Below are 13,208 nucleotides of genomic sequence, written 5' to 3'. Positions count from 1 at the left end.
GTTTTTTCAAACTTTTGATCATAAGGAGCAGAGTTGTATTCAAGCAACATAAAATCTCAATCTTTTATTCTCAAAAGCAACTTAAAGAGATCGAGAGGTTCTCTCATTTGAGCCTCTAACTCATTACTCACGTTAATACACAATAGGGCGGCAGGGGAGAAAAACAAATAAAAAGAGAGACGTGACGGAGTTGAACGAACAAGCAATACACCGTCCCATAACTCGATCCTTGAGTCGGGCACAGACCATATTCACTCATATTTTCAAACTTTATCTTCCATTTCTTCGTTTTGGAAGTAACTTACGGTCATGTTGGAAAAATATCCAATTGTAACCTTATCCCTTTAATACTTATTTTATTTGTTTGATTTAGGCTTTTAATAATGTTTAGTGGCTAGTTTGTTTGCAGGAACTGATATATGTTATGCGAAATTCTATTAAAGATTTTATTGATATCACATTTGATTTCTACGTTCATTGTTCTTATAAATCGTCACTGTAATAATTGATTTTCTAAGAAATGATGGTGATAAACATCATACACTAAGAATTGTTCTCTCTTTTGAGTTATCATTGCATAAAGATTTGATGTACAAATGTGTTAGATTTGTTTATTTGGTTTACTGAATATTTTTTCCTGAAATCAATAGGTTTTTGTCACGGCCATATGTTATGGATAATTTTATGGGATGATGGATCGAACAGTCAATATCAAGAATGCTCCCTTTCTTGTTGGATATCCTCTACTTTCGAGCTATTTTTCTTCCTTATTCGAGGTTCAATAAAGAGAACCTCTCGATCTCTTGATACAGAACTTTTTTTGTAGAAATTTCATATGGATTTTTTATTCCAAATAAGTGAGTTGTAAATAAAAGAATCCTTCCAAGCTCTACTGCCAAGGATAAACTCAATTCAAATCCTAGATATAAAATATTTCTCCACATCCAAGCACTTATCCAATGTTTATAAAATACACTTGATATTGACGATAATATTTTGTTTAAAGAAATAGATACATAGTAAACTAGGGTCCTAAAAAATTAAGTGAATGGGCGATTGTAATACCCATCCCATTGCTTCCGTCTTACAAATCGTGTTTCTCAGCAATCACAAAAGCTACTTCTGCTCACTAGCTAGTGCTGCTTTATCCACCCCTTCAAGCCAATATAGCTTCTTGCAATGGCTTCTTGGGTGTAAACTTCATCACAGTTTGAAGCCCTTTGTCGACTTTCTTCTACCTCCTCCCTGTCTAACCTATTAATGCATGGTGGTTACGATGGATTGCTATGATGTCTGGTGTTTCTCACCTTGGAATCCCAGTTCGTCTCGCATAGAGCCTTGCGAGACTCATGTCACTACTGGTTAGACCTGAGATGTATTGAAGGTCAAACTCTACCGCAATATGCTCCTGTAATCTACTGATAAAAATATGAACTTCATGCTCAGTGTGTTAGAGTAGGTGCCCGTTGAGCCAATGTGTTGGCCGATGGTCCTTGAAAGAATTCTTGTATGACAATCTTTATTTTAATAATATTTGATATTATTTAATTTGGCACATCTTTATCTTTATACTCATGCAAGCTGCATAGATAAAGACCTTAAATATACAAATAGTAGAAAGAATATGAGATGGTCATGTGATGACTATCATGAAACTCATATTTGGAATACTGTATATTCTAAACTGTTCCTAGTCGATTCAGCCGTCATAAAGAAGGATAAAGGCCGCTCGAGCTTGAGACTAGTATTTGCGATGTGAGTACCATGTTTCATTGGTAGGAGACATGGAGATGTCCAAGCATGCAAATAGGTGCTCCTTTTAGAGTGCACTGAACAACCCTCCCTAAAGGACTTTCCAAGTGGTTCTCATTTATCGAGTCGAGAAGTCCTAGTTTATGGTTGTACACCATTAGTCCTTATGACCCGGGACAACATGGAGACTCTATATGCTAGTGCTTCACTTTGACTTGTTTACCGACTCAACTGGGGTCATCAGGTGGCAATGTTGGGTGTTGTGACAAAACATATAGGAGTCGATGCATTGTAGTCGGGGATTCACCACATACCTATGGGTATGAATATCCTATGTGATCTCATGCATACGTAGCTTGAAATCTCTGATCAGAGTAGGTGGTAATTAAGAAAGGGGTTTCTTGAATTACACCTTCGATGCAACTACGGCATGACATATAGTTATCGATTCAATGACAACTCTCGATAAACCAATGGTTGTCGAATCGGTCGGGATATATGAGTTGAAAGGACCGTACTGTACGCTAACCATAATTGATTGGTTCTTGCAGGCACTATCATTTGATACCTAGGGAGTCATGTAAGCGATGCTGCTAGACGTTTCACATGACTGGTTGGGTACTATCAGACTTGAGTTTTCTGGCGTTCTTATTATCAAAGAGTTGATCAATAAGAATGGAGCTATTTAGGGTATGCTCATATAAGGGACTTGTTGATCCCGAATCACATGGAGATGTGAACCCATTGCTAGTTGTATCAATGAACCATTGAGGGTCACACAAGTACTAGCTTTCTAGATCACATTGAGATTAAAATTAGTTCAATGTGTTGAACAACTTATAAAGAAGTTTATAAGTAAAATAAATTAGAAGTTTGACTTCTAAATTGGAGAATGAACAGAAAAATAACTTTTAATTTATGAATGTGTTCCAAGATTAAAAGTTGACTTAAAATAATTAGTTTGTGAAAATGTTGATTTTCTAAACTATTATTTTGAACTTAATTAATTAATTCAAGAGTTGAATTAATTTAACACTGGTAGACTTTGTAATGTACAAATAATTAAATTAATTCAAGTGTTGAATTAATTAAACATTATTGAGTCTTGTAGAGCTCAAATTAATATAGTGTTGAATAATTATATACTAGTGGACTTGAATGAGTTCAAGTTAGATTTAATTAATTATTTAAACTTAATTGGGATTAAGTTTAATGTTTAATTAAATAAGTTCAAAACATGTATCTATATTTATTATATATATATTTTCGAAATATATATATATATATATATATATTCATGTTATATATATATGTGTGATGGAATTTGAAGGGTTGGAACAAGGGTTGCAATTTTTCATGCAAGTTTTGCACTTTTCCATGCATGGTTTAATTGTATCAATTTAATCCTTTACCTTTAATATATTATTATGAATAATATATACACAAATTACAATTCCAATTCTAAGAGGAAGTGGCCGAACACTTTCCCAAGAAATATTCTCCAAGTTTTCTTTCATTTTTGAGGAAGAATAAAAGGAAAATCTCAATGCAAAATTCTCTAAATATTCTAGTGCATATTTAGAGCGGATCTAGATCGTCTAGTCGTGGACCTAATTCGAAGGCTTGAAGTGTTGAATCCATTTTGACCAAGGTGTGCTTTTGGAAGCTTGTAGATAGTATCTACCACTTCAAGAGCCTAGTTGTTTATCAACTTGGTTGAAGCCATAAATCAATCTTTGAGATTGATAGGTAAAACTTCTAAACACCCTATGGTTGTTTGATTTTGAATGCTACACAAGTGCTCGGATCTCTTTTGTTAAAAATTTTTAATATTTCCGCTGCGTTTCCGGGCACGAGTTAACCGATCATCAACACAGTGAACAATTTACTTGCCCTTGCTGTTATTGCTCAAATCGCCTTTGGTAGTCCTCCACTGTTCCAGTTTGGCACAATTTGGACAGCTCTCCTAATTTATTCTTTTTTCTAGAGAAAAAAATTGGTCATGGGAGGGGGGTTCGGAATATCACTACCGGTTCATATAATATAACAAAAACAAATTGAGGAAGTGGGGTTAGGCTAGAACCTCCTAATAGATACAACTAACTACCCAAATCGATAACGAGCTCTTAACTATGGTCTGGCATTCCAGCTCCCCTAATTTATTGCTGTGTATATATACAATGGCCAAAGCGCAAGATGCATTGAGTATTGAACATTTTGTTGAGAAATTCAAAAGATTGGATTAGATTCTTCCAGAATTGCTCCTAATAATTTGTCTTTATGTTTAGAAATATAATATGTAATTAGTCATCTGTAATCTTTCCTAGAATATATTTATTTCCTTCCTAGAATAGATTTTATATTATTCCTAGGATAGATTATTAGAGTTGTATATATGCGTGTACTTGTGTATCAAAAGATATAGCGTGAGAAATAAAAAAGAGTATTACTCTTTATGGTACCAAAGACAGGTTAGGGTTCCTACAAACTTTTTTCTGATCTGCTCACTGCCTAAACAATATCAGCCGTCCCTTCAATTTCCTTCATACATTTTTTATCTATCTTCATCATGTCTGAAACATTTGAAACTATACGCAAAGAAACCGTTGCTGTTAACTCTGAAAATCAAAGCAATCAAACTTTTGGGGAGTTTCAAAATGTACAAGTCTCGTACAGACTGGATGAGAGAAATTACATGAAATGGTCTCAAATTGTGAAGACATTTCTGAAAGGCAAGGGGAAGATTAGCCACTTGTTAGGCGAGTCTCCAAACCCTAAGGATCCCAAGTTCATTGTTTGGGAAGAAGAAGACTCTATGATTATGTCATGGCTTTGGAATTCGATGACACCAGAGGTGTGTGGACCATATATGCAGCGAGGATGCTGTAACTCTTAAACAATATGTGGAAAGAGAGAATTTTGAGTTTTTTTGCAGGACTTAACATGGAATTTGACCAAGTTAGAGTCCAAATCCTTGGAAGGGATGCACTGCCATCGCTCAATGAAGCCTTCTCTCTCATAAGGGCAGAAGAAGGAAGGAGGATTGTGATGTTAGAAATGCCAAGTTCCAATCCACAAGGGTCTGCTATGATGATCACAGAAAAGAAAACTCCAAGTGAAACCCTAAATGTTGCTGAAGCAAAGAAAAATGAACACTGTGGTGCAATTATTGCAAAAAAAAGGGGCACAAACGAAAATTGCTGGAAACTTCATGGAAAACCCCCATCAATGAGCCAAGGTGGAGGATATAGAGGAAATCAAGTAAAAGGCCAAGCACATCACACTAATATGGAAGGACTAGTTCGTGATCAACAAATTACTGAGAATGGAGGGTTCAACACAGAGGAAATTGAAAGGCTAAGAAACTTCCTCAACACACTTGAGAAGCCTTCTGGATCATGCTATCTTGCTCAGAATGGTAAAATCCAAAATTCTTGTGCCTTTAGTGCCTCAAACAAATGCAATACTGTCACCTGGGTCATTGACTCGGGTGCAACAGATCACATGGCACATTTCTGCAAGTTGTTTCACCACCTATCAGCCATGTTCTAGCAATAGAAAAATCAAAGTAGTTGATGGTTCATTAATCACAGTTGCTAGTCAAGGAACGGTGGTTCTTTCTTCTTCATTCACTCTTAAAGACGTGTTACATGTCCCCAAACTTTCTGTAAATTTATTATCCATCACTAAAACAACTCAAGAATATCTTGACAGTGGATAGACATTTCATAAAGGAGAAACTTGACAGTGGACTAATTTGTACTCCTTGTGTTCCAAAAGGTGGCCAACTTACAGATATCTTCACTAAGGGACTCTCTAATCCTACATTCTAGAATATTTTAGACAAGCTGGGAATGACGGATCTTTACCAACCAGCTTGAGGGGGAGTGTTGAGAAATTCAAAAGATTGGATTAGATTCTTCCAGAATTGCTCCTAATAATTTGTCTTTATGTTTAGAAATATAATATGTAATTAGTCATTTGTAATCTTTCCTAGAATATATTTATTTTCTTCCTAGAATAGATAGATTTTATTTTATTAGATTATTAGAGTTGTATATATGCGTGTACTCGTGTATCAAAAGATATAGCTTGAATAAAAAAGAGTATTCCTCTTTACATTTTCCACTGCATTCTGGGTCAGTTACATCCAATTTCCAAAAGCACAACTATCCGTTTGCTTCAAGGTTGAAAGAAGCTGTGATGGGCCAAAAAACGTTGACTTAACACAATCCAAAGAAATCACCCACAGAAGATTCACACATGGGAAGTTCAAGGCCATGATAGAATCTTAATTATCAATTTCCGTAGGACTCTAGACTCCTATCACCTTGTTAGTTAGATTCTTATGTGACTTAATTATCAAGATTTTTTTTTTTTTGATAAGAAACAAATATAATATTAAAACTTAGTAATAGTTACATAGGAAGATGGAACAGTGGTCCACTAAATTCACTATACAAGATCTAGGAAAGTACTATATGAAAACCAAACTCCAATCCCTATACAACTCTGAAACTGAGAACGATTCCAAGAGAGGTGAATTATGTAACCAAGCTGCTACTCTCAACTTAATTTTATCCCAAATCTCTTCCCTCGGAGCCTCTTCTTCCTCAAAAATCCTCCTATTTCTTTCTAGCCAAACGAACCAGCAAATACAATGAGTTATGGCTGCCCAAAGAATTCTCCCCCTTTTGCCCAGATTGCTCCCCAAATCTGCTGCGAACAATTCCTTCGTAGTCTTCGGGGTCACCCATGACAATCCCAAATCCTACAACGCTAACCACCATAAGGATGATTTGGAATAAAACAACTTAAGTTCATAAAAAAAAAGGATGCAAGAGATCTTCAGGTTCTCTTTAACAAGACTTGAACATTCTACGAGATAGTGATGTTCTCTACAAAAACAATCCTTAGTTTCCACTAATGAACCCAATAACCACCCAACAATGTGAACCAAAAATCAGGGCCATAACATATTGGTACCAGACAGGTGTCACGGATTTCCACATATTTCGGCAACATTTCAAGGCCTTCGTGAAAATGTATCAAGAGGACAAGGCATCCGCTGACAAACGAAAACAAGCACTTCATGATTAGTTGGAGGATATATCCAAATGGTCAACTATGTGCTTGAAAGAACGAGATAAAGGAAAAGATAGCAGCAATCAATAAGGCACCACTGACAAGGGTTTCAGAGGATAGAATGGCAGCAATGATGGTCATTCCTATGTACCTAAAAATTCGGAAGCTCAATTTGTCCCGGTAAGACAACCAATTGAAACCATTGGGATGGCTTGGCGTGGATATTTTTCAACACCAACAATACCGGAGCAAACCAAGAAAGGGTTTGAGGGTGAACATGGTTCCTCAAATGGGAATGAAAGTAACTGGTGTTCTAACTTTGAAATACCAATGCATCCTTTTGTTTAATCTTGGAATTGCTCCAACAAAAACATATATCCTTAAATAAATCCAAGTGCCTCCAGCTTGTCATCACAATATCCCTCTTCCGGGGGTTTGTGAACAAACACAATTCGCCAGGGGAGGTGATATAATGGGCAAAAAATGCTTGGCCCGATGGAATCCAAATAAATCACTACAGAAGATTCACACATGGAAAGTTCAAAGCCAAGGGATATAATCTTGGCTATCAATTTTAAAAGGACTCCAGCCTCTTTTGAGTTTGAGAACAAACTGGATTCCCCAAGCGGAAGTGACACTGAAGGAACTATTTTGATGTGTAATGGAAAATTTGCAATTTAATAACAGCTTGAGTCCAACCCAAAAAAATATTGCAAGAGATTGTGATTTTTCTCTTTGATGAGCATAGAATCAGACAATTAGCTAGTGAGATTCACTCCTAAAACGAGCCTCAATTTCCACCAAACTCATTACCCGTCTCATAACACTATCCAAAACAAAAGCCAACCAAACTTGTTTTAGGTGTGTGTAGGTTTTAAAAGGAAAACTCACACCAATTTAGCCATCCCAGTGGATCCAACTGCCCGTCATAATGGACGAAATCCAACTTCGTGTTCAGGTAGGAATGCCCATCTCCACATCAACTCCAAGATTGTCCGGATATTGCTGGTTCAGAGGCCCCTCAATTACTACTGTTGCTTTCCTTCGTCTCAGTTTGCAACTTAGAGATGTTTAAGATATCTTTTCTAACTGTGTATTCAGTTCTCGTTGCCTTCGTTCATTGACTGTGTTATCTTCTTGGTACATCTTATGAACAACTCAAACTGCCGATGTAAAACCAGAAAAGGCCCCATAACAAACCTTTCTTGCCGGACCACCTCCCCTTTTGAGTCATTTTTCTTTCTTGTCTGGCGATCATTATTGAACTTCTCAATCTCTTTATGCACACCTTTGTTTTAGAAAAATTCATATTGGTCTTTTATTCCAAATAAGTGCCTTATAAATACAAGAGTCCTAAGAAACTCTATTGCTAAAGATAAACTCAAATACAATAGAACAAATTCTTGATTTTTAAATTAATAATTTATAAAAAGAATTTCAGTTATATGTTGAAATCAGTTTCTCAAGTTCAAATCATGTGTCATGTTTCACCAAGTGAATCACAGATTTACATGCTAGTTAATTTAATGTTTCACATTAGATTATTTAGTAAAAGCCATTGAAAACTTGTTATATTATTTTCTTTATTCAATTATTGCTTGTAGTTTAATATTTTCTTAATTCAGTTATCTAACTTAAACTAATAATAACTATATCTAAATTGAATAGAGGTGTAGAATTAATCCATCGATCACCACAGAAGAGAGCCGCTAAATTCAAAACTCAAGCAATTTCACATGCAGGCATCTATTTATGACTTCTTAGAAAGAAAGCAAAAAATTAAGATTCTATTTACCTGTTATTGCGAGGAGGACTCCCCCAAGTGACATGAACCCATCTCTACCGGTTTGACCAAAGAATCTGACAATATAATGTGGAGAAAGAGCAAGCACAATTTTTGGGTTCCAGTGTATTGTATTATACAGCCCAATACCGAAAATTGATAGCAGCCAGAGAATAACTACTGGTGCAAACAGAAAACCGACCTTATGTGTACCACAATGTTGTAGAGCAAATAGGCCAATCAGAACAACACAAGAAATTAAAAGTATTTCACCTGCATATAAAAATTCCATATTCATGTGTAACTCAAGCAAGATATTAGAACTTTAGCAAAGCCAGGAGGAAAAATAGTAGAATAATGCATACCCTGGTCCAGCCGTGTATCAGCTCTTTTTAGAGCTGATAATGATGATAGTACTGCAATAAAATGTTTATATCAAGGAAATTAGTTGGGCTAACTGAATTAGGTTTCAAGGTGAGACCAGAAAATGCGAATGTAATCACGACGATTTATGTATGTTGCTAATGAACTAATTTATTAACACTGGATGGTGGTGGGCTAAAAACTGGTCACCTTGCGACTGACACTGTTACTGTGCTATCAAACAATAGTTCATTTTTATTTTTATCAGAATCAAGCCACTAATTGCTTAGTTTGAAGGACGACTAAATATACTCATATGCAATTCTTTGTACTTGAGGGCAAAGTTGAACATGTGTGCCTAACTGTAACAAAAAGATGGATAAAAGCCACTCAAGGTGATCTTACAACATGAATTGAAGCTACTAATAATGGATCTAACAACATAAAATCATGACTACGTCTTATTTCAACAATACCTGACATTGCAGGTGTAATTACACCATCACCTATTACCATGCCAGCACCCAGTAACACTACAACCAGCAGTCCAGTCCTAAGGTTTTTGTGCTTCTCAAGAAATCTCTTTAATATTAATGATGTTGAAGACTGTCCCAGAGGACCATACTTGTAAGCTGAAAGTTCCTCATCTGCTGCTTGTTGATTAGGCAGTAAGCCAAGCTTTCCATGTCTACAAAGCAATGAGTACAGAGCAAATGTCCCACCTAAAATGAATGTATAGTTAGGTCAATTATGACAGAAAATTTGGATCAGTAATCATCGAATTGAGAATGGTTGTTGCACCTTCACCATTGTCATCAGCATTTAGTACGACCATTACATATTTGAGCAACGGAATGAGTGTTAAAGTCCAAAAGATTAATGAGAATGCACCAAATATTGTATCAGGATTCTGATAATCATGTAACTTCCCAATAAATATGCTTCTGTACACATATAGTGGTGAAGTGCTCAGATCCCCATAAACCACCCCAAAGCTTTGGTATGCTAGCACAAGTGAGGTAGAAAGGTTCACCAAGCGAAACTGCAAAGCCACAAACAAGCACTTCAGTTCATGTTTGTTAATCATTAACGCCATCTCCATTATTAGGTTCTTTTTATTGAGCACATTTATACCAAGAAAAAGTACTTTTGCATTTGGTTTTTCAAACTTCAATAGAATTGTCACTAGAAAATTTTTTAAGATTTCACTGAGCAAAAGGATAGGAAATCTGGTTTTTCTTTTCCCATTACAGGACCACATAAAAAGCTCGAAGAGAAATAATCGGTTTGACAATGTGATCTCCATTGGGCTGGTTACCTGGTCATGACAGTCAGCTAACCATTACCATTATCAATGGAAAAATTGATTATTAATATCGGAATATATCTCATTCACATATAACTAATAATTCTATGACAAACATCCAAATTCTAAATACTAAGAACTGCTGGTAGTCGTAGACCTTCAATTTTATCAATTTCTCACAGTTGCTGTCGTAAACATATCAGAAGCATCCTTGGAATCTTTCGGACTGCGCAACAGCCTTCTTGACCAGCTTAACAGTTAACATGCGTCAATAAATTGCTAGGTCTTGCAAGATACATATTCTTCATCATTGTAGCCTTACAAACTATTGATAAAGCTTTATTTTTCCCTCCTTAAATTATAAGGTAAATTGTTTATCTCTACCTTCGACATCAACTTTCTTCTGCTTCTATCTATCTGGTCTTGTTCAGCTCGCCAATCTTGCTGACTTGGATTATTTGATTCTGGACCTGTGCCAACTGCCCGTGGAGGTGGGTTTCTGTCGGTATCGTCTTCATTGTCAATGACAACTTGATTCATCTACTAGCCTATCAAAATTTTTAAATAATTCTTCATTTCTTCTTGAGAGCCATCAAAATATAATCATGAAAAACGTAGTACAATCTGGTATCTTCAGCATCGTTGACGAGATTAAAAGATATTCAACAGGTTTGTCAATAATAAATAGCTAGATGCCACATGCTTTCATAAATAATATCAATATTAATCAACTAAAAAACCACAGACTCAAAACTTTAATCACAAACAGGCAGAAAAAATAAAATACAAGCCAAAAAAAAACAGCATTAACAGCTCCAAAACTCAAAACAAATAAACTTCCTTCGGAATGCAAGAAAATCTCACCATTCTTCTGAAGATCAAACTCAAGAGAGAGACAACCATGACCACCAATTTATAAACTCAAATAAATAAAGAATATCAAACCTAAGTACTCAATAACGAGCATCTCATCCCACCTCAACAACACACACGCACAACAAATTTTAAAATAAACAACCCCAAAAAAGAAAAAAGAAAAAGAAAGAAAGAAAGAAATCTATCAGCGTCGACGTCTGCACATACCTGACAAAGAAACCCAGAGAAATTTGAATTCTCTCCAAATCACTGGCGAAATGAAAATGGGAAACTCCAAATCAACCCAGCTTATTCATACATCATTTACAGTTGGTCGTGATACGCGTAATCAGACGCATCATAAAACAATAAAAGGGAATAATTGAAATAATGATATTCTCGACAAAAACAGTGGAAATTTGAGAGAATCGGAATATGAAAATTGAAATCTAACCTTTTTCCCCTCCAATAGCGATGGCACATTCGACAAAATGAAAATGATAGTTAAAAAAAGGAAAAACATTTATCGGTCTTCATATTTTCCAACTAAATACTTTTTGTCCTTCAACGTTGGAAATTAATATTTTTAATCCCCGATTTTTTAAATATGTAAACAAAATAAGTATTCACTACTCGTACTAATTTTATGATTAAATATAATAGTAAGAACTAAAATATGATATTAGTTAAATTGTAGGACAAAAATTGAACAAAAAACTTTAGTTACAAAACTTATGTTGATAAAATAGAGTTATTTATTTTTTTCAAAATGTTTCTTATTCATATAAAGATAGGTATGTTCACATTATTTTTTAATTGTTTTTTTCAAAATTACAATTTCAAATCCAATTTCTATTTTCACATCTCTAATAAATGCTAAAAAAAACTATCACTATAATTAAAATTTATGTCAAAATAGAAATCCTATATATACATCCTTGAGGTTCTCTCCTTCGATAATTATTTTACATTTTTTATACTGTAAAACATAATATGTCATGTCATGTTAAATGAATAATCTTATTATTAATAATAATTCAAATAAATGCTTCCAAAGAGGATGTTTTGCTAAAATTATTTAAAACAACTTATAATTTTTTATGTCTTATAATCTGCTTGATGAGATTTAAAGTTGTATGATTTTATTTTAAAACTAGGTTGTTAAAGTTTTTGGATAAAATAAGATAGTGATGTTTAAAGTTGTTGATGTGTTTGATATTATAAGATCTTTTTGTTGTGATAATTATTAAAAGGTCATGACAATATTAAATTAATACAAATAGTTATTTTTTAACATGTACATGCAATATATTATATATAGACTAGTATTTTTGTGCAAGCGTTGCCAGCTTGTATTGTCCGTGTTTTTTTAAGAAAAAACCAAAAAAAAAATAAATAAATTGTAAAATTAAAAAATACAAAAAAATAGTGTTTTCATAAATAAATGGTCGTTAAAACACAACAAATACAACAATTTTATAGGTGGGTGACATTTTCATAAATGAAAAGACACCAAATATCACAAAGCGGGTTGAGTCGACGCTACCCACAGGGTAGTGCCCTACGGGTGACGTGGCGGCTTATGATTGGGTAAAATCAGTGGGACCCACTATTTTTGACCAATCATGGGGTTACACGTCACCTGCAGGGTAGTGCACTGCGGGCGGCATGTACTAAACCCACAAAGCTAATGTTATTTTGGTAAATAAAAAAAATTAATGGCTAAGGAAAGGTAATGTCATATAAAATGACTAATATGCTTAATAATTTTGATTTTGTTGTGAATTAAATTATGATATAATTGTAATTTTATCTCAAATTTCATCATTAATTGAAAGTTAGTTAATTAAAAGTTATATACTATAATAATATAGTAAAATTAATCTTATATTTTGATTAATATAATAGTAATTGTTATTAATATAATTATAAGAATAATTATTATAATTAATTATTAGATATTATAGTAATAATTTTATTATAACAATAACATGATAATAATAATTACGATAATACCTGTCAGGATCGAAATGTTGTTGTTGGGGTAGAACAAATAGTGAGAAG

At 34.3% G+C, this 13,208-nt stretch overlaps 1 protein-coding gene across 3 annotated transcripts in view; it reads right to left on the bottom strand.

Moving 5' to 3' along the window:
* Positions 1 to 11,669, bottom strand: part of LOC140874762 (potassium transporter 4-like) — a 29,639-nt gene extending 17,970 nt beyond the window's left edge. The window contains exons 1-7 of one of the 3 annotated variants that reach the window (XM_073278146.1): positions 11,599 to 11,669; positions 11,373 to 11,414; positions 10,674 to 10,837; positions 9,785 to 10,025; positions 9,460 to 9,705; positions 8,986 to 9,036; positions 8,633 to 8,893 (exon numbers count right to left, since the gene is read on the bottom strand). In XM_073278146.1, the coding sequence (XP_073134247.1) occupies positions 8,633 to 8,893; positions 8,986 to 9,036; positions 9,460 to 9,705; positions 9,785 to 10,025; positions 10,674 to 10,829 (955 nt within the window). In that variant the 5' untranslated portion in view covers positions 10,830 to 10,837; positions 11,373 to 11,414; positions 11,599 to 11,669. The other 2 variants (XM_073278147.1, XM_073278145.1) reach the window with 2 other exon arrangements.
* Positions 11,670 to 13,208: the final 1,539 nt, after the last annotated feature.

Source organism: Henckelia pumila, chromosome 1 (assembly GCF_033568475.1).
Source record: "Henckelia pumila isolate YLH828 chromosome 1, ASM3356847v2, whole genome shotgun sequence".
NCBI classification, from domain to species: Eukaryota; Viridiplantae; Streptophyta; class Magnoliopsida; order Lamiales; family Gesneriaceae; genus Henckelia; species Henckelia pumila.
This window is presented reverse-complemented; position numbering and strand designations above follow the sequence as displayed.